We start from the raw sequence: 20696 nt of genomic DNA, 5'->3' as shown, positions 1-20696 counted from the left end.
TCCAGAACGTGAGGAGTGCACTAATGCTATCACTTTAACTTCCTCAAACACACAATTAGGCTTTGGAGTATGCAATTAAAACGAAAAGGTATTCCGACCTTGCCAGGAACTTGACTTCCATACTCATGCTGGAGTTTAGTGACAGGAAGGCATTTCATCAAAGCAGCAATAAAGCGTGAGGTGCTCTTTAGTGGTCGATGCACTGCTGGTCTTATCTGTCCATGTGACTGCATTAATGCGGCTGTGGTTTAATTAGTAATTAGCACACATTACAGTTCATTGTTGCTGCCCAGGGATATGGTTTGACCTGCAATCGGGGATCTGCAGGGTTTTTTTTGGACAGTCACGGAGACGCATATATTTGGAACGTACGCAGTAGAAACAATGGTCCCAGTGACTGCTAATGGCCATCATCCAATCTTTACGTATACTCCGACGAAGTGCAAACAATCAATTATCTGATTCAAGCAGAGCTTTTATGCTTTTTTTCCCCCTCTCTCTTTCTCTCCCCTTTAAAAGTATAACTGCTGTGGAGCTCTGGGGGTGACTGAACGTCCAAGCTCATATTTTCGCAAGTGGGTCTGCCTCGCTGCGCAGGCAGATGCGGGAAAGACCTATGACTCCGTCTAGAAGCTCTGCTGTCTTCGGTCGCGGCAGTGATGGTGACTCAGGGCGATGCCTATTTATCGAGATGGTTTCACAAGATCGCAAGATTGTTTTTGGGTGAAGAAGGCCATCATTTCCCATCCTTGCAGAACACCCACCCTACTCTCTCTCTCTCTCTCTCTCTTATCATAGCAGTGTTTTTTGTGTTAAAACTGAGTCCACAGTGTCCTGGCCTCAACCACCTTTCCTGGCAACCTGTTCCAGTCATTAACCACCCTCTGAGAAATGAAATCCTCCTCGGTGTCTGTCCTGAAATTGCCCTTCATCACTGTAAGCCTACGGCTTCTTGTTCTAATGTCTTGTTGCATCACAAGTATTGGTGTGGATTTAATGGTTCAATCCCATTCATGTAAGTGAGTGCAGAGGAAAGGGGAGGGCTGTCATATGGCACAGATATACTCTGGCACACTTACCCAGTGTCGCACCATGTTAAGAGCGTGGAAATAGGAACTTGCCCAGTGCCAAAGCAAATAGCCTCCCGCTACAGCTGTCCACAGTTGGATGCCCCTTGTCTACCTACTTGTGATAAGGCGCTATGTCGAATGCAAGGATTATTATTATTATTATTATTATTACTTCACGAGGGGCTGCAAGAGAGGGGAGTGTATGTACGTCTTGCACACCTTGGCATGACGTGTTTGTTCTAAGCCGTGATTCAATTTACATTCTCCCTCCTGCCTGAGGGTTGTGAATCCAGACGGAAGGATCAGTGCATTCAAACCGAAAACGACAGAACAAGAAGGCCTTCATTCTCTCGCCGCGACTTAATCTTGTATTGTTTTGTTTCCAACCAGGCTCTGCATCCAAACCTTTTCCAACTGCAGGGAAATTAGAATCGAACGCTCACAACGGATTCAGCAGCGCTGTGGTTTTCATGTCACTCAGTGGCTTGCCTCACCCGTGATGATAACACACACACACAACATTCACACACACAACACACACACAACACACACAGTCCTCACTGTCAGTCATATTAAAGTAACTGGGTTTCAAAAAGCTCTCCAATGGCAAAACCTTAGGGCAAACGTCACCTCTCACTGCCCAGTGTCTGGACACATACACAGTAGTTCATCTTGTGTGGGGAATCCCTCTGTACATCATATCCCATTGAAGTTGTCTCCGGTCTATCTTTTTATTGTATCATTTTACCACCCCAAACTCCCACACGCTCAGACCCCGCGCTTATGCACACACAGTCACAGCTTTATATCATCCTAATCTACTATCATACCATACTATATATCATAGTCAATCGGGGGAATCAATTTCCGGCGGTAATAATCCCTCCAAAAAAAAATTCCGTCCTTCAATCCACGACTATGTGTGGGGACGCTGCTGTCCGCAAATGGCTGCACAGTTTTGCCCACAAAATACACAGTCAATTCACTTTGAAGTATATATTCTATGCAGCTCAACGATGTGATAAGGCCCTATATCAAATGTATGGATCATTATTTATACAACATTGCAACAACCCCTGGCCCACTGTCTGTCACTTTTCAGGTGGACGTTAAAGATCCAACGACACTATTTGTAAAGAAGAGGTAGCTTTTCCCTTACAGCCGCTGGCCAACAGTCTCCGGGTAAATTGGACCTTTACCTCATGGTGACCGTGTGCGAAGCTGCCGGCCTACAAAAAATTACTGACTGTAAAACGTATGTGAGGTCTTTTGACGTGATAAAGGTGCAATAAAAGTGCAATTTCTTATTCCTCCTGTCTGTCATCCGTTCCCAATCAGTAGGGGAGCCCAAGCCTTGATAAAGTGAGCCTCTGATAACAAGAACAAATTGGCTGGACCCTGCAAGTCTACAAGCGATGAGGATACGTTTTGCGATTCCCTGCCACAGTGAAACAGAGTTCACATCTGTGTGGGATTATGTGAACCCCACAAGCCCTGGGAAACAGATGCAAATCAACAACATTTAAACAAAGATGAAAAACATAAATGACGAAAAAATAAACAGAAGTGAAATTCAAAACACAAGAGTTTGGCAGTGGTGGCTTTTATGTAATCTGTCTGGAAAGGGAACAGGGGTTAAAGTTGCCTCAAATTTTATCAAAGCAGTCTGTTTACTCTCAATGCGCTTGAGAAAATGTTGGTTGATTTATGATTTGGAAAATTGACCTGAAATCAATAAGTCCACGGAAATTAACATTGTGATCAGAAAACTTTTTTTTAAAATCCTGATAAACTCACAAACTGTCAGTTTTATACACACTCTGTATATAATAATAATCCTTGCATTTGATACAGCGCCTTACCACGTTGAGACATCTCAAAGCTCTTCACAGAACATATTGCAAAGTGAATTGACTGTATATTTTGTGGGTGAAACGCGGCAGCCAATTGTGCCCAGCAGCGTCCCCACAAACAGTTGTGGATTAAGTGACCGGATCTGTAGTCCACCTTCCGAAATAACTTATTTATCAAAACTGCTGAATGAACACTTTACCACAATTCTATACCCACTCGGAGAATGCCATTAAAATAAAAGCATCAACACTGCTGTTGTGTAACACTTGAATTATAATTAAAAATAGCGAACAACAATGCAACGCAACCAACATTTGCCGTGTCGTACAAATTAATCCAATTCATCAAGCGCTCGGGCCAGTTATTTTAAAGTTCAAAACGCAGAGGTCCTTTGCAATGAAAGGCAATGTCAAAAAGGAAATAAACAATATCTTGATCGCATAAAAGAACACAGTGTGCTGCTTTGAGCAAAGCTTCTCCTAGTGCCAAAGACAGATAAAGGCAATCTATCAGGAACACATCAAACAGACTGCTATGATGCTGTGTCAATCACCTTGATGTCTGCGATTGGCACCGACCCACAACTCCCAGGTGACCTTAAGAGTCAGGCTCTGTGCAAACCGGCAGATATGCCATGATAACAGGGTAAGGCACTTCAGACCCCATTTTCTAAATCGACGCAGGGAAAATAGGTGCCCGATGTGTGAAGGACTTCACTTCCTTGCCCTGTAAGCCTTACCCCGTGTCCAACACTGGCACCGGATCTTAACGGAGAGGGCACGACGGAGGAGAACGTGTGCCGGAGTGAGAGATGTGCAATTGTTCTGAAAATCACCTGTACCCAACCGGAGACGGGATGAGTAGCTGCAATCGCTTTCGTAACAACCGCCCCAGCCCGCCCAACCCCCTCCCAACACAGCGAACCGCGTGGACCCTTTGCTGTGCTGATATGGAAATGTGAAGCCTGTCCGAGAGTGCGCGCAGTTTATGGGTCACATTGTGGCACAAAGCCCACAGCGGCACTGCGCGACCTGTTCAATATCTCACGACAGTGTCCGAAAGAAGGAGGGAGTTTCGCCCAATGTTCTGGCCGACAATCCCCCAGAAGGACAATGGCTGTTTGTTGGACAGTGCTCTACACAAACGGCCTGCTGCGCTTGCCTACAAATACTCGAGTCACTGGAAGTCACAGCAATTATCACGTGAAGCACTGGAGACTTTCTGACCCCTGTGTCTTGCTCGCGCGCGCGCGCGCTCTCTCTCTGCTTTCAAAACCTGTCTCAAAAAATCAACCTCCTTGACTCTCTCGCTTGGGCTACCTTCCCCTCGCCCACTTCCCTCCACCCCAGGTTCCCACTCAAGTCTTTGTAAAGCACTTTTGAGTATTTCTCTGAATGTGAAAGAGCGTATTATATATAACAACAACTTGCATTGATATAGCGCCCCTCAGGCAGGGTAGCCACCCAGAGCGCTTGAGCAAATATAAGAGCGCATATTTGTTCTAAGCACTATATCACGTGCGAGGATTAATTCTCGATGATGCACAGAAATGATTCGACTTACAAAACCATCCTGTCCAGCTCGGGAGCATTTATGGTGGGTGGAGATTATAGAACTCTGGACATTGAATAACTATTTGTGTGCGTGTGTGTACTTGTGTGTGTGTGCGTGCGTGTGTGGGTGCGCGTGTGTGTGTGTGTGTGGGTGCGTGTGTGCTCGGGTGCGAGTGTGTGTGTGCGTGTGTGTGGGTGCGTGTGTGCTCGGGTGCGTGTGTGTGTTTGTGTGCGTGTGTGTGTGTGCGTGTGTGTGCAGGTGCGTGTGTGTGTGGGTGTGTGTGCTAAAACAAAATCAGTTACAAAGAATTCTCATTAGCAGTGTCGACAAAGCCAGTGAACAGGAAGCCTTGTACGACGATGTGACCTAAGGAGACCAGCCGCGTGCAACCACAACACATGATATTTGTCTAGCGCCTTTCACGTCAGGAGGGCGTCCCAAATCGCTGGTCAGTCTGGCATCTGCGCTCGCAGAGATCCATAGGGAGCGACGTTTTGATGAGCCGGCGTGACCCGTTGGAATTTTCCCTGCAGAAAATTCCCTTCAGATCACAGGCCCTTCGCCCAGCGGTTAACGCCGTTCGACTGTTTTTTCAACCTTCTTGTGACAGTTTGGCTCAGTTGTCAGCATTTTCGCCCCGGAGTCACCAGTTTGCGGAGTGTAAGCCCCAGGTAGGGACTTTGAACTTGTTTAGTCTACGCTGACCCCCCAGTGCAGTGCTGGGGGGGGGGTGGTGTTGTCTTTCGGATCAGCAATTTGAACCGAGGTCCCGTCTGCTTTCTCAGTTGGAAGTTGAAGATCCCACAGCAATAACAACTTGCCTTTATACAGCCCCCTTCACTCAGGATAATGACTCGGAGTGCCAGGCCAAACACTGGATAGACACCATGACACTGATCAAAAAGAGAAGGGTGTTTCTCGTGGTGTCCCCCAGATAGAATGAACCATTCACTTCACCACCGTGTCCAAGTGCGCAAATCGACTGCCACGTCTGCCCACAAAATACACAGTCACTAATTACACTTTACACTACATCCCGTCAAGTGCTTTGACGCAGCCTCCCGTGAAAGTCCCAATATCAAAACTAAGTCATTTATTATTTATTCTTGCCCTTTTGTGGAATGCTTTTGTTTAAATTGTGAGCACTTAGCGACATCGAGGGAAATGCCTTGGAAGAGCAAATAAGTAGGACAGACAGGGCTTCGGAGCTGAATGATAGTGAACAGCTGGCTCCCCGCTGCTTCTGCGGGTTTATTCCCCCAAACAAATGAGCCGTACAGACCAGAGAGGTCCCACGTTCAATCCCTGGTCTGTCCCGAGTCATCTGATCTCATCAGAGTCACTACATTCGGCCTCGGTGACAGTAATTAGGGAAGATTAATCCAGCCAGGGTTCCTGCCGGAAGGCCTGTGCGTTCATATCAGGTCAGGATGGGACTGAGTTTGGCTCCACAGCTGAACACTCACTGCTAAAGCTTTACAGATCAACGATGATCACTTGGACAAAATCCCAGAACTTGTGCATTGGGACTGTACCTCCACGGAAGCAAAGGGGAGTCACAAACCTTCAGCAGAGGAAGCAAGAATATTGGGAGAAAGAAAACAAGGAGACAAATAGAGTTACACAGAGTGACAAAACACGGAATCAGGCCAGTCAGCCCACCAGTCCGTGCCTGTGTTTATATTTCACATGACCCCACAATCTGCCTATTCCCCTCACCCATAATATATATAGTGCCTGTTCACCTCAGCAGGATGTCTCAAAATGCTTCACGGGATTCACTATAGTGACTGTTTATTTTGGGTGCAAATGCGACTGCCAACGTCCCACAAACAGCCATGAAGTGAAACTCCGATTTTATTTGGGGGATTACTGGCCAGGACACCGGAAGGAACTCCCTTCTCTTTTTGAAAAGCGCCGCGGGATCTTTGACACCCACCTGAACAGGCAGACGGGACCTCGGTTCTAACATCTCCTCTGGAAGACGGCACCTCTGACAATTTGGCACAACCCTCTGGTCTCTTTTTCCCTGATGTGTGCCTCAAGTTTCCTCTTAAAATATCTTGATGCTTCCTAACTCAATGAGTTAAATAGGAGGTGATCTGGATAAATGATTGAACGTATTTCCACTGATCTAACTGAAAGCTGTAACACTGTTGGGATCAGTAACTCTTTTCAACCAGGTCTCCCCAAAGAGGCACTGACGGATGGAATAATTACAGTCAACAACAGGAAAGAGGACAGAAGATAAAACGCCATTAAAATGAATGACGATTCTTCAAAACGCTTCCCCCATTTGGATACTCTTCGCTCTGCGGACGGCCCCAGCGTATAGCACATTTGCAGCGCGGCAAAGCCCTGGCTCAGCAATTTTTCCTGTTGCAGAACAACAATGTTATCTTAAGCCGGAGGCAAATGCTGTCTGCGTGCGCTCTCAGCTAAAAGCACTGCGAGATAAGCAGTAACAAGAGCAACTGGGCTGCATGCAGCGCTGCTTTCAACAGCTTTGATGAATATTGTGACAAGAAACTTCCGTTGCTGTGTACTTTTTCGATTACAGGTATATTGCCGCTGTAGCTTAGAGCTGTCCTTCCTCTCCCGCTCCCTCTGTGCCCGTTTATAATTATGTTTTACGACCGCAGCAAAGTCTCTCACTGCCCCACATTTAGGTCGGGGCTGGGATCAGTTTTAAGCTGCACTTTCGACTCGGTTCAGCCAGGTCAGCGCCTCCCGCTCCCAAACCAGGACGTGCCTTGGACGGTACAGAGTGGCTGCTGAGCGCGTGTGCTTGGACACGCAGGGCCCCAATGGGGGAACCTGCTGCCATGTGCCTTGTTTGTCTGATTCCAATCCCATTACTGTGGAAACAATTGTCAAACCGGTGCACGTATGTGTCTAGGTAAATGCGGATGCTGTGCTCTGTGCGTGTGTGTGTGCGCGTGTGTGCGTACGCTTGTATGTGTGCGCGTGTGTGTGTGCACGTGTGCGTGCGTGCGTGTGCGTGTGTGCTCGCGCATCCATGTGTGTATTCTGCCCCCGCTCTCGGGAATTCCATCCCCGGAGGCCCTCTGCCCCTCCCACAACCTCATACAAGTCCGGTCTCAAAACACCATGGTTTCGATCATCTTTTGTCCCCTCTCCAGCCCCTCCGCTCCCAAACCCTCGGCTTGGGTGGTCAGCAAGCAGTGCCGATCGAGGGCTCGGAGACCTGCTCCTGGCTGCACGTTGGCTTACCTCAGCCCCGGAGTATCTCTGGGTCCTGGTCACCAGGAAGTCCACGGTGACGTCCTGACTGATGGGCATGGAACGAAACTGGAGTTTGAAGATCTCGGCCCGAGTGTCTGCATCAGGCAGCGGCACGTAAATAATACGGTCAATACGTCCTGGTCGCATCAAAGCCTGGAAGAGATAATCAAACCTTTAATTCTCTGGGCTGTCCAGCACCTCTACTGTTTGTGGACACAACTGCAGCATTGCCCCGTCGATCGAGGGCATCGATTGACACGCACCATTTGGACCTCAGCATCTGGGGCTCTGGGACGCTACCCTGAGTGAGGGATGCTATATAAAATGCAAGTTGTTGTTGTTGTTGTTGTCGGTCCATCCCAATGCTGGGTCACGTGACCGACCACACACTGCAACTTTCTCGATCGTTTGGCTTCGGATGGCTGAAACTTTCAGCTATTCCTTCAATACGTGAACAGTACTGAAGCTCAAATTGTTCACAAGAGAGGTTGGTTCAGATGGAGAAGGCCTTAGTTTGATCGTGTCCTTCCAGAAAACCCATTCTATCATTCACCTTATACAGCATCCAGCTTTTTTTTAAAAATAAAATTAAATCCAGTGTCCTGGCCTCTACCGTCCTTTCCTGGGAACCAGTTTCAGTTGTTGTTAATCTTATGATGTAAAGAAATACTCCCCAATATCTATAAAATATACAGTCAACCCACTTTACAATATATTCTGTGAAGCCCTTTGAGGCGTCTCAATGACGTGATTAGGCGCTATATCAAATGCCAGGATTATTATCGTGATGATTATTGTATCTGTGCTAGAATTGTCTTTCAAGACACTGAATCATGGCCCCACTTTCTTGTCTGCTGCATAAATGAGCTGAACAGCTCACCCAGTGCCGTGCTCCCTGCAAGGTGGAGGCCAAGACGGCACGGAAGGGTTAAATTGTTCCTGTACTCGTGATGTGGGCAGTGATCCTGAAACAGCATCTGATCTGATTGTTTGTTATTGTTGCTGACTTTCAAAGTTTACGTTTAAACAGTTTGGCTTCAAACCTTTCTAAGATCACAAGCTGGAACCAAAGGGAAATAGTGAATATACCTGAGGGGCAAACGGCCGGCATCTGTCAATGCCTATTTTGTAGACGTCCTTAATGTCTGCGGTGAATCACATCAATTTCCAGTGGAACTGAATTTTAAAGTGCCATAAAAACAATTATCAAAGAACGAAGCAATCGTAGCTATTTATAAGCCTGTTATTTTGTTGTACACGAATTAAGTTCATTCTGGCTATGTATGTCCAGAGGAATAAAGTCTAAACGTGGGGAAGTAATGTTAATTTTTTTTATAAAACTCTACTCTAGTTAGACTGCATTTGGAGTACTGTATACAGTTCTGGTCGCCATATTACAGGAAGGATACAGTATTGGAGCACTGAAAAGAGTAGAGCATAAGGTTTACAAGGTTCTTACCAGGGCTGAGTGGAAACATCTACCAAGAAAGATTGGACATTTTGGAGCTTTTCTCTCTAGAGTTGAGATGATTCAGAGATGTCCTGATAGAGGTGTTTAAGATTATGGACGAATTTAATAAGGTGGATGTTGATGAGCAGTTTCTACTCGTTGCTAATTCCGAAGCAAGAGGGTATAAATATAAGCTCGCAAGCACCAGATCTGGTAAGGAGGCTGGAGGGACTTCTTCACCAAGAGGGTGGTGTGGAGTTTAGATTCAGACCTTCACATGCTAAGCCAGTTTGTGTTAACCCACTGAGCCAGCTTAGTGTATGTTAACCCACTGAGCCAGCTTAGTGTATGTTAACCCACTGAGCCAGCTTAGTGTATGTTAACCCACTGAGCCAGCTTAGTGTGTGGTAACTCACTGAGCCAGCTTACTGCGTGCTAACTCACTGAGCCGGGCTAGTGCATGCTAACTCACTGAGCCGGGCTAGTGCATGCTAACTCACTGAGCCGGGCTAGTGCGTGCTAACTCACTGAGCCGGGCTAGTGCGTGCTAACTCACTGAGCCGGGCTAGTGCGTGCTAACTCACTGAGCCGGGCTAGTGCGTGCTAACTCACTGAGCCGGGTTAGTGCGTGCTTACTCACTGAGCCGGGCTAGTGCGTGCTAACTCACTGAGCCGGGTTAGTGCGTGCTAACTCACTGAGCCGGGTTAGTGCGTGCTTACTCACTGAGCCGGGCTAGTGCATGCTAACTCACTGAGCCGGGCTAGTGTGTGCTAACCTTCGATCCTTGGGAACGCCACTCCGAGACATTCCACCATGCGTGGATGCAACGGAGTGGAGTTTCTGTGGAGCGCACTTGGGAGACCAATATTAACAAGTCCGGGCTGAAGAGGTCTGTATATTCGAGCTCACTGCGCGACTCACTGCGCCACACAATAAAGTGCTTTAAAGCATGTGCTGCAAGATCTTGCTCTCTGTTTACGATGACATCTCAACACTTCCGAGCATGCTGCCACCCAGTAACAGTTGCTAAGCCAGCTACAATTCCATTTACACAGCACAAGACTGAATCCAGAAGGGCTTCTGCGCTCAACTGCCTTTTGCCAAAAGCCTGGGCTGAATTTTCCCCGCGTTGGATTCTGCAGCGGGCACCGAGAGTGGGACTTCCTGTTAAACTCGCAGGATTTCTCATTGCCCGGAATGGAGTGTGCCACAGCTTACGAGGCTTTTGGCTCCCGGCCCAAGAATAATAATAATAATAATAATCCTTGCATTTGATATGCAAGGATATGCAATGACCCTTGAAGGCAATCTCTGGGTGTGTTGGTCAGATTCCTGCAGCCGGTCCAGAGTTGAATGAACAGTAATAATCCTTGCATTTGATACAGCCCCTCATCATGCTTTCGAGGCGTCTCAAACAGCTTCACAGAATATACAACAGCAACAAGATTACACTTGTATAGCGCCTTTCACGTCGGGAGGACGTCCCATATATACTGTAGTGAATTGACTGCATATTTTGTAGGTGAAACAGCACAGCAGAATGGCGCACAGCAGCGTCCCACAAACAGTTGTGGATTGAGTGACCAAATGACTCCTATTTTTTTTTTTGAAGGGATTATTACCCCCAGAAAGCGATCCGCCAATCGACTAACAAACGGGTTCCTGCTTATTGCTAGGTAAACAGCGGTGGGTGGCGTTAGGAAACTTGCCGAAGGTTTCGCTCTGCCCAGGAATCGAACCCTGGGTTCTCTCGCTTGCGAGGCGAGTGCACTGACCACTGAGCTCCAGGACCAAATAAAATAACGAAAAAAAACAAGTGAAGATTAAGAAACACAGAATTATTCTCCATGTGACTTTCCTGTTTAGGATTTGTGAGGTGCTCTGGATTGTCCGCTGATCCTCACTATATATCATGTGTACTATCACCAAAGTCATTTGTACTAACTGACTGATAACTGAGATAGATATCTAGGAATCTCTTCTACCTGCTCTAAGGAAGTGCCTGGAGCAAGGAGTGTCACTCTAGCAATAGTGTGCAGGATCTGACATGCGTTCAATCAGGCATTTTGGATGTAGCATTAAAACATAAGATTAAATAGTATCTTTTGAAATTCAAGGGACTACTTTGCATGAGAGGAGGCATTTTGTTGGCTCCAAGCACTCACCGGACTGATTCACTATCTGCCTCCAAACCAACAAGTGGTTAAATGTTTGAACAACCGGGATTTATTTTTATTCTTAAGTACAGTGCTTTGCACGATAGCCCTAATGTGAAAGTGAAAATGAAATTGTTCTGTGACTGTGTTGAATGACTGAGATATAGCACTGCAAGGTCTTGCTGGGCTGGTTTGCCATCAGAGGAGCCAGACTTGAGGGCGACAGTATGTTCTGCTCTGATGGAAGGCTGTACCAATGCCCATATGCCTGATTGGCAGCTCAGAAAGGTAAACAAATACATGACCGCAAGGTTTACTGCAGTGATATCTCAGCCACTCCATGGGATTGAAGGGCAATATTTTGTTCTTTATAGCTCGATTGGAGTCCTGCAGCTCAGTGGTTAGAGCACTCGCCTCGCAAACGAGAGGACCTGGGTTTGATTCCCGGCCGGGCGATATGTTGGGCAAGTTTCCTTCCTTACTCCCTCTGTTTACCAGCAGTAAGTAGGAACTCGGTTGTTAAGTCGATTGGCGGATCGCTTTTCTGGGGGTAATAATCCCTACAAAAGAAATAAAAATAATTTGGTCACTCAATCCACGACTGTTTGTGGGACGCTGCTGTGCGCAATTGGCTGCCGTGTTTCGCTCAGAAAATATACAGCCTTTACAGTATATTCTGTGAAGAGTTTTGAGACGTCTTGAAGTCGTGATAAGGCGCTGTATCAAATGCGTGAGTTGGTGAGTTAAAGTGTGCGACTATGGAGGGTGATGCTGCCAGAGCTTGAGGTGCGGAGGCGCTGGCGCGAGCCAATCAGGAGGGCCTCAGTCTTGTTCGCATTCAACTGTAGGAAGTTTGCCCTCATCCAGGACTTGATGTCCGACAGACACTCTGTCAGGACAGCAGTGTCCTGGAGTTGAGGGTGGAGGCAGAAAGATAGAGTTGGGTGTCATCCGAATACATGTGGAAGTTGACCCCATGTCTGCGGATGATGTCACCGAGGGGGAGCATATAGATAGTAAAGAGGAGACAAGGACAGAGCCAAGGACAGAGCCCTGGGGGATGCCAGACGTGACAGTGCGGGGGCTGGAGGAGAAACCGTTAGAGACAACGAAGTGGAGACGGTGAGAGAGATAGGAATCGAGCCCGGCCAGGGCAGATCCGTGAAGATTGAGTAAAACGGAGACTACATCTATATAGTGACAGACACTTTACAGATGTAAATTGCTTTGTATTGTAATTAAATTGACCAAAACAAGGTGATGCGGATTTCAATTAAAATGAGTATTACAGTGCTGCATTGAACAAGTTTTACACGAGCTGAATAAAACATCTTTCCGTGTAGTGCCCTTCATTTGTTTTAGTGGAATACGACAAAGGAGACCGACTGCTGATAAAATATAATAAAGAATACATTTTCAGTAACACTTAAAGGACAAAAACAAGCGGAACTTTACATAAAAAACACACTTGTGCTGTTTACTGAAAAACTGACAGGTGTGAAAAAAATAGATTTAAGGTCTTTTTGGTTTGCTTAGAATAATAGCTTTGTGCTCGGTTCGTCCTTGTCCCACCGATTAATCCGGAGCTCTATATGGCGATGTGAACTGGCACTTTCTTAAAAGGTGAATTCTGGACAAAAGGCAAATCCTGCAGAAAAACCAACCCACTGACACAGCAAACAAGTCACATGAGAAAAAACACACGGACAGGTTTGTGGAGTTATTAGAACCAAAAAGCAAAGCCTTAGAATCTGATCAATAAGTCGTGAGTTGGCTGTCCTCGGCTGTCCTTATTGCTCAGGTAATAGTGAGGACAGCAACGAGGATGAGAGGATGATCCCCAGTGTTGCTGGATGAGCTGCTATGAGGAATGAATAGATAAGCCAGAGCTCGTCAGTCTTGAAGAGAGACATCTTGGAGGGTGATCTCATGCTAATTGGGATTGAGAAAGCAAACCCAGAACAATAATTGTCAGATGCTACGAGGCAGACAAATAAGACGGCACAGGTTCAGGCTTGTGAAGGGCAATTTTAGGACAGGACACCAAGACGCATTTCATTACGGAGGCTAAACAGCTGGAACAGCTGGACTGAAGGGTCTTCTTCCTCCGATCATCTCTTATGACTGTATTCCAAAGCCTTCTCTTTTGTAACTTTTTGTAATAATAAAAATTGTGTAATTGTGTGATTCTCTGGTTCATACATACAGCTCTCGGAATGTAACTCTCTGGGTACCCGATTCCCCCAACAATACCATTTACCTTTCATATGAATTTGTCCACAAAACGCACACATCAATCCACTTTACAGTATATCCTGTGAAGCGCTTTGAGACGTCTCAACGACGTGATACGGCGCTATATCAAATGCAGAGATTATTATTATTATTATTATAATATATGTCACTGTGTGTAAGGCATCCCCATGTTGTTTTACCTGGTAGAAAAATCTGGAGTGCTGGAGCTTGCGAGAGACAGGGCAGGTTAGTGGTTATATCTGAGTGCGACCGACTTAGCTGGGTGTCAGCACACGGTACAGGATAAAGCGCGTGTTGCGGGAATATTATCTTCCCAGCTCAGTGCAGAATCCCGCAAGTCAGCGCAGCCAGGGAAACAGGGAAAGGATGAGCAATGGCTTCAGAGCGAGTCCAGTCATCAGTCTGCGTTAACCACGGCTATTTGCCAAAAAAAAATACATGAATAGAACGAACGAGAAAAACAAATTCTCAAAAGAATTGTAAATTCATTCAAGGCAACCTCGAGCATGTACTCGGAGAAACCTAATCCTCTGTTCTTGTAGCCTGCCTGTCCCCAGTGTCTTTCAAATGTTTTTTCTAGGCTGCCGCCTTTGACAAACATGACCCGACATAGCTCAGATTAGACAATACCATGTGATTCTTCGTGCCGTGCTGGTTATTTTTTGACATGCCAAAAATTCTACCGCGTACCCAATGCTGTAATTTGAAGTGTCGCAACAAGATAAATGACTGAACAGATGGCATATCATGCAGACTACCGATGGGCGTAAGTAGCTGTTTAAGTGTAAGTGTGGGTGTGAGAGTGGGAGGGGTGGTGGTGTTGTTTGTGGGGGGGGGGGGAGTGGAGGGGGTGGCAGTTGTCAATTCTTCAAAGGGGAATAAAAAGAACTTCACAAAGATGAAGTCTTTTGTAGCTTCCCCCAGTGTCTCGATTGGTGCAGCACCAGGGTTACTGCAGAGCACAGAGGTTCTACAGGACGACCAAAAAGTCCTGGATAACTACCCTTCTATCCGAAAAAAAATCACGATTTCTTTAAGGCTTATTAGACATTGTAATGGTATCAGGACTTTTTTGGTCACCCTGTAGTTTAGACCTGGTCTGTACTGAGTTTGCTGGTTACAGATCCTTTGCTTGCGTCCTGGACAACAAACCCCCCCCCCACCACCACCCTCCACCCGAATAAAATCCATCACTCACTCCATGGCTGTATCTGGGACGCTGCTGTGTGATACTGGCTGCCGTGTTTCACCCACAAAATACACGGTCACTCTACTTTACGGTATATCCGGTGAAGCGCTTTGAGACGTCTCGATGACGTGAGCGGGCACAGCATCAAATGTACACGGTGCTGTCCTTCAGATAAGATGCTTCAAACCCGAGGTCCCATCTGTGCCTGTTCAGGCGGAGGTTAAAGATCTCCCGCGGCGCTATTCGAGAAGAGAAGGGAGTTTCTCTCTCTCTCTTTCTCTCTCCGCCCCCCGGGGTCCCTGGCCAATAATCCCCCAAATAAAATTGGTCACTCGCTCCACGGCCGTTTGCGGGACATTGCAATGCGCAAAATGGCTGTCACGTTCACCTCCAAAGTACACAGTGGCTAAAGTTTTGCCGTGCATCCTGTGAAGCTCCTTGATCCGCCCTCCTGAGACGGCAGAAGGCGCGTTATTAGATGCAAGGATTATTATTACCAGGTTCCCGAGTGTAACATCTTGGGTTTTTATCCTGTCCGAATGGGGAAAGGGGAGGGAGGGAGTTGGAGGGCAGAAACCAAATACCAACGTAACCCTTGGGGGGGGCGGGGGGGAGAAGAGACTCTTGATACAGAATGAAGCCTCAGGTCAGGCACAGCTGGGATTGAAGCAACGTGCTGCCTCTGGAATCCGAAGCCTGTTTCTGTCAAGACTGCAGGCCTGGATTCCTTTCAGCCGGGAGGAGAGCTGCCTGGACCAGCTCCCGAAGGGGAGGCACTCAATTCTAGGTTGTTGTTTTTTTTGGGGGTGGGGTCGGGGGTCGGGGGTGGGGGGGTGGGGGGGTCGTGCGAGTCTGCGTGGGTGTGGGGCGTTTTTTTTAAAACCGATATAAAAATGACACAAAAATTCTTCTTCTTCAAAAAAAATTACAAACAGCCCGGAGGCAGAAGACCAAACGTTTGCTCCCCCCTCCCCCCACCCTACTACCCGCCAAACCCCCCCCCACCCGCCACTCCCCACCCCTCCAGGCAAAGGAGAGCTATCCATCATTTAACAGACTAACTTCCTGTTTTGAAGCAGTTGGGGACATATAACTTCCAACCCAAATACTTGGCTTGGCAAGCCTCACGGCTGTTGATGGATGCTTTTATAACCACTTCATTCTACCTGAGACTTGGTGGTGGTGGGGGGAAGCGAGGGGAAAAGTGGGGTGGGGTGGGGGGGGGGGGGCAGTACACAGCTCCAGCAGCTGTACTAAGTGACAAGCCGGGTTGTGACTAAGACCTCTCTCTGGTGAAGCTAAGGTGCGGTGTACCGATTCAAAGAATAACACCGGCCTTGAAAAAGTCCATTTGTTCTCTCCGGATACAGCGAGCGTCTGCTGAGCATTTACTTCAAGGGCAAAGGGCTTTCAACAACCGCAACCGACAGTCGCCCTCGAAACTCAAGAGCTTCAGTTTGCCAGTTCAAGCTGCGTCAGCTCACAGAAATCAACGGAGGGTAGAGACAGGAGATGCACATACATCGAAAGCAAAGCAATGGAGGTGTTAGACAGATGGCAGAAGAACAAGAGGACCGATAATGTAAGGTAGAGCGACTTGTCTCAGCAAAACCGCTTAAACTGTTTCACAGCCGACTGCTGTCCGGCGTAGTGACTGCGGTATTCTGTAGGCAAGGCAACGGCCAATTTCGCGCACAGAAACGTCCCATAAATAGCCGTGAAGGTGACTGACTCATTTTATTTTACCTGGAGGACTATTAGCCAGGACATATTGGGAGAAACTTCCTCTTCTCTTTCCAGAAATAATTAATAGTAACAATCCTCACATTCCCTAGAGCCCCTCATCACCTTTTCGAGACGTCTCAAAGCGCTTCACAGAATATATATTGACTGTATATTTTGTGGGCGAAAAAGCGGCAAAAAATTGCGCCCAACGGTGTCCCACAAACAGTCGTGGCTCGGCGGGGGAGGGAATGGTAACAGAAGTAAAATACATAAAAAGAAAGGGAAGAGCTCAGAAAGATCCAGCAGATGTCAAAGTGTTTTTTTTTTAATTTTCATATTAAAAAAAAACGCGAGAAATGGAAACGTTACAAGAAAGGGGTGAGGCAGCTCCACAGGAACTAAATAGTATGTCCAGACTTGGCTTCTCTCCCGGGTCTGGAGGCCTCAGGACTGGAAACTCCCAGGCCAATAATGTGGTTTCCATATTGCTGTACTTCTTCCAACCCTCTCTTCCAACTCCCTCTCCCCACATACACTCACGCCACACATACACAGGGAAAGATAAGAGGGGTAGGTGGGGGGGAAGGGGTGGGGGGGGGGGGTCAAAAGTTAACATCGCTGTTCACATCTGGGAAACGAACGGCTACACAGAGCCCATGGCTTGGTTGCCACGGTTGGGTCTCGCGACACACTTTCTTCGGGGTGACTTGCCAGCACCAGCTCGAGTCCTCCAAAACAACAGTAATCTGGTCACTCAATCCACGGCTGTGTGCGCGGACGCTGCTGTGCGCAATCGGCTGCCGCGTTTCGCCCACAAAACACGCAGTCAATTCACTTTACGGGTATATTCTGTGAAGGGCTTTGAGGCGTCTCGAAGACGTGATAAGACGCTGCATCAAATGCGAGGATTATTATTATTATTATGCCAGAAGCAGCTCTGTGACGCCCTGCAACAGATCCACATCTACATCTAAACACATCAAGGTGCTAACAGATGCATGCGAGAGGCTGCTCATGTATTCATAACATTTTTCACGAGACTACCCCATTCAAAGGGGAATGGTGGAGCGTAGCAGAGGCAAAATAAACAGACACTAGACGTAGCTGCTTTACAGACAGTGCGGTGAGTATGCAGAATGGCCTCCGCTCCCGAAGTCAGGGGAGACAGCAAAGTCTAACAGGGAACTGGACGCTGGTTGGGTGTTCAGCAAACGTGTTGGAAAGGTACAGGAGTGAGTGCACCTTACTCACAGTGCGCTTTGCACTTTAATAAGGGACAGGAGGAGGGGAATAGAGTTGGGAGAGGAAAACAAACTGAATATCCCGTGGTATTGCTTTCCTCCGCTTCACAGCTTCTAAGCGCTCTGAGACGCTACCCCAAGCGAAGGGCGCTATGCAATAACAATAATAACCAACATAACAATAACCAGTATAGTAATAAATATAATAATAATTAATATAATAATAATAATAAATATAATAATAAATGCAAGTTGTTGTTGTTGTCGTTGTTTGTACAACACTCCACGTGAGATAGAAACATGCCTGGTACAAAAACACCCACGTGCAGATTGAAAAACCGCACAAATCTGGGTGGGCACACAAAGGGTTAACAGGCCCCCGGCAGCCGATACCGAGTTTCATTCAGACTTTCGCTGCTCCCGGCGCGAGGCTCGCTGGGAAACGTATCGTGCACAGGGCACTCCGAGGACACAGATTAGGCCCACATCCGAGATCCATGGGGGACACTTACGGAGATGATATCTTGGGCACATTATGTAATTACAAACACAGCCAACGCAGGAGATCAACATCTGCACAGAGATCCAGAACCGCGATACACCTCTGCACCTGTGCTGATTAATGAGCAGTGAGTGAGCGAGTCTGGCAGCACTCAGGAAAGCTCAGCTCCGATTTACCAGCAGCACAATGAGTGCGGGGGGGGTGGGGGCAGGACTGGGACCTCAGTTAGGGGTTCAGTCAGCCTGCAAAGTCACCATGGTGTGAAGTGCCGTTCCCGTCGGCTGATGGATTGATTGTCAGGCGGCCAAAAGCACTGATCCACCACCGTTCCTGGAAAACCAGCTGCTCCGTGCGTCCGTCCCAGGAATTTTCGGTTGAGATCCATTTCCCCCCCCGGAGGCACAATCTGCTGCATGGCCGACGCGGTGAGAGCAGAGGTGCACAGCCAACTGGACAGGGTTCCTCGACAGGGGCAACGTGACCCTCAACAGACAGATCAGAGCCCGTGTGGTGGTCTGCAGTTTACAGGGCGCAGTTCTCACATTGTGCATTCCATGTTTCTGTCCCTGTACAGAATAGTGCCACCTCCCCTGCCCTCTCCCTCCCTCCCCTGCCATCTCACCCCCTCCCCTGCCCTCTCCCCTGCCCTCTCCCCCCCTCCCCTGCCCTCTCCCTCACTCCCCTGCCATCTCCCCCCCTCCCCTGCCCTCTCCCCCCCTCCCCTGCCCTCTCCCCCTCCTCCCCTGCCCTCTCCCCCCTCCCCTGCCCTCTCCCCCTCCTCCCCTGCCATCTCCCCCCCCTCCCCTGCCCTCTACCTCCCTCCCCTGCCCTCTCACCCCCTCCCCTGCCCTCTCCCTCACTCCCCTGCCCTCTCCCCCCTCCCCTGCCCTCTCCCCCCCTCCCCTGCCATCTCTCCCCCTCCCCTGCCCTCTACCCCCCTCCCCTGCCCTTCTCCCCCCCTCCCCTGCCCTCTCCCCCCTCCCCTGCCCTCTCTCCCCTCCCCTGCCCTCTCCCCCCTCCCCTGCCATCTCCCCCACCTCCCCTGCCCTCTCCCCCCATTCCCCTGCCCTCCAACCCCTCCTCTACCCTCTAACCGCTCCCCTGCCCTCTCCCCACCCACTCCAATTTCCCCGCCAGCCACGGATGCAAAGCTCTCAATCTTCGCCTGATATTACATCACGGCTGTACTGAATGATTCCCAATCCCCAACATTGGTGTATTGAGTACAGTGGGAGTCGCTTAAGCCGGGCCCACCGGGGTGGGGGGGGGGAACCGTTCTGTCCGACTCAAGTTAACCGAGGTGATCGACAGCCTTGGAACAGATTGGATGGGCTGCAGCCATTCGCAAGCGGCGCTGGCTGTCTATCAATCACGACTTGACTCCTTCCACTCCCTCCCTTGTTTCTTCCCCGTTCCTCCGCCCCCTCATTAATTGAGTGGAAAAAAAGAGAGAAAAAAAGCAAACACGATGTGCAATGAAATAATTGCAATATGAAGAGTCCTGCCACAATTACCAAAGAAAACAGAAGAACAGATTGCTAACTATAAATAATTATTACACTGGGGTTACAAGTCTCTGGCTGAAATACACTTTGTCAAAGAGAGTACAAATACCTCACGGTAACTGTAGTCGGGTTCTGGGGAGCAGCAAAAACAAAGGCTTGATTTGCTGTGCACAACGTCTGGCCGCAAAGCGCTTAAGAGATGTTCCACAACTTTATCTGTGTTTTACAAAACGAAAGGATAGGAAAATATCCATTCAGGGTCCTGATAATGGGAAATCCCATTAAAGGTCTTTGAGGACATCGCACTTCAATAGGATTTCCTATTGTAAGTGCAATGCACGTTCATGCTGAACAGAATTGTTGCCCCTAAGTGCAGCCCCCTGGAAGGGAGAGATTTTACTGCACTGCATGGATTTATGATGCCACAGGAAATAAAGGTGACCCAGGAAATAATACATTACAGACGAATTTTATGTACGCGTATGCAGGAATCACAATTCCCTGTGATTAATTGTAACGCTTTGCTGCCCGTTCTGAACTCAGGAAAGGTTTGTGTGGCAACATCCGACTGCTTTGGCACTAATAATTTAAGTAAGCCTGAAATGGGGAAAGTCCTCTGGGTGTTTGCCATTCACCCCTTTGTGTACGACCTTCAAGTGAAGTCACATCACCTCGTTCACTTTGCAATACAAGCAAATTTAAAAATAATAATTACCGGGGCTTGGTGAGAAGGCTAAAAAAAAAAAAGCCGTGTGCCTACTTTTACCGCCATCCAGAAGCCATTTACGATGCTGGTTTCTCGCCGAGTGCTTTGTTTCAAGCCCGGTGTATTAATAGTTATAACAACAATAATCCTTGCATTTGATCTCACGTCTTCCGAGACGCCTCAAAGCGCTTCACAGAATATACTATCACGTGAACTGACAGTACCTATTTTATGGCGAAAC

At 48.0% G+C, this 20696-nt stretch overlaps 1 protein-coding gene across 1 annotated transcript in view; it reads right to left on the bottom strand.

Moving 5' to 3' along the window:
• spata5 (spermatogenesis associated 5) overlaps positions 1 to 20696 on the bottom strand; it is a 158345-nt gene that overhangs the window by 28336 nt on the left and 109313 nt on the right. Inside the window, exon 15 of the mRNA XM_007908282.2 lies at positions 7713 to 7877. Within this exon, the coding sequence (XP_007906473.2) occupies positions 7713 to 7877 (165 nt within the window). The remainder of the gene's footprint in view (positions 1 to 7712; positions 7878 to 20696) is intronic.

The sequence above is a fragment of the Callorhinchus milii genome, unplaced genomic scaffold (genome assembly GCF_018977255.1).
Source record: "Callorhinchus milii isolate IMCB2004 unplaced genomic scaffold, IMCB_Cmil_1.0 Scaffold1, whole genome shotgun sequence".
Lineage (NCBI taxonomy): Eukaryota > Metazoa > Chordata > Chondrichthyes > Chimaeriformes > Callorhinchidae > Callorhinchus > Callorhinchus milii.
This window is presented reverse-complemented; position numbering and strand designations above follow the sequence as displayed.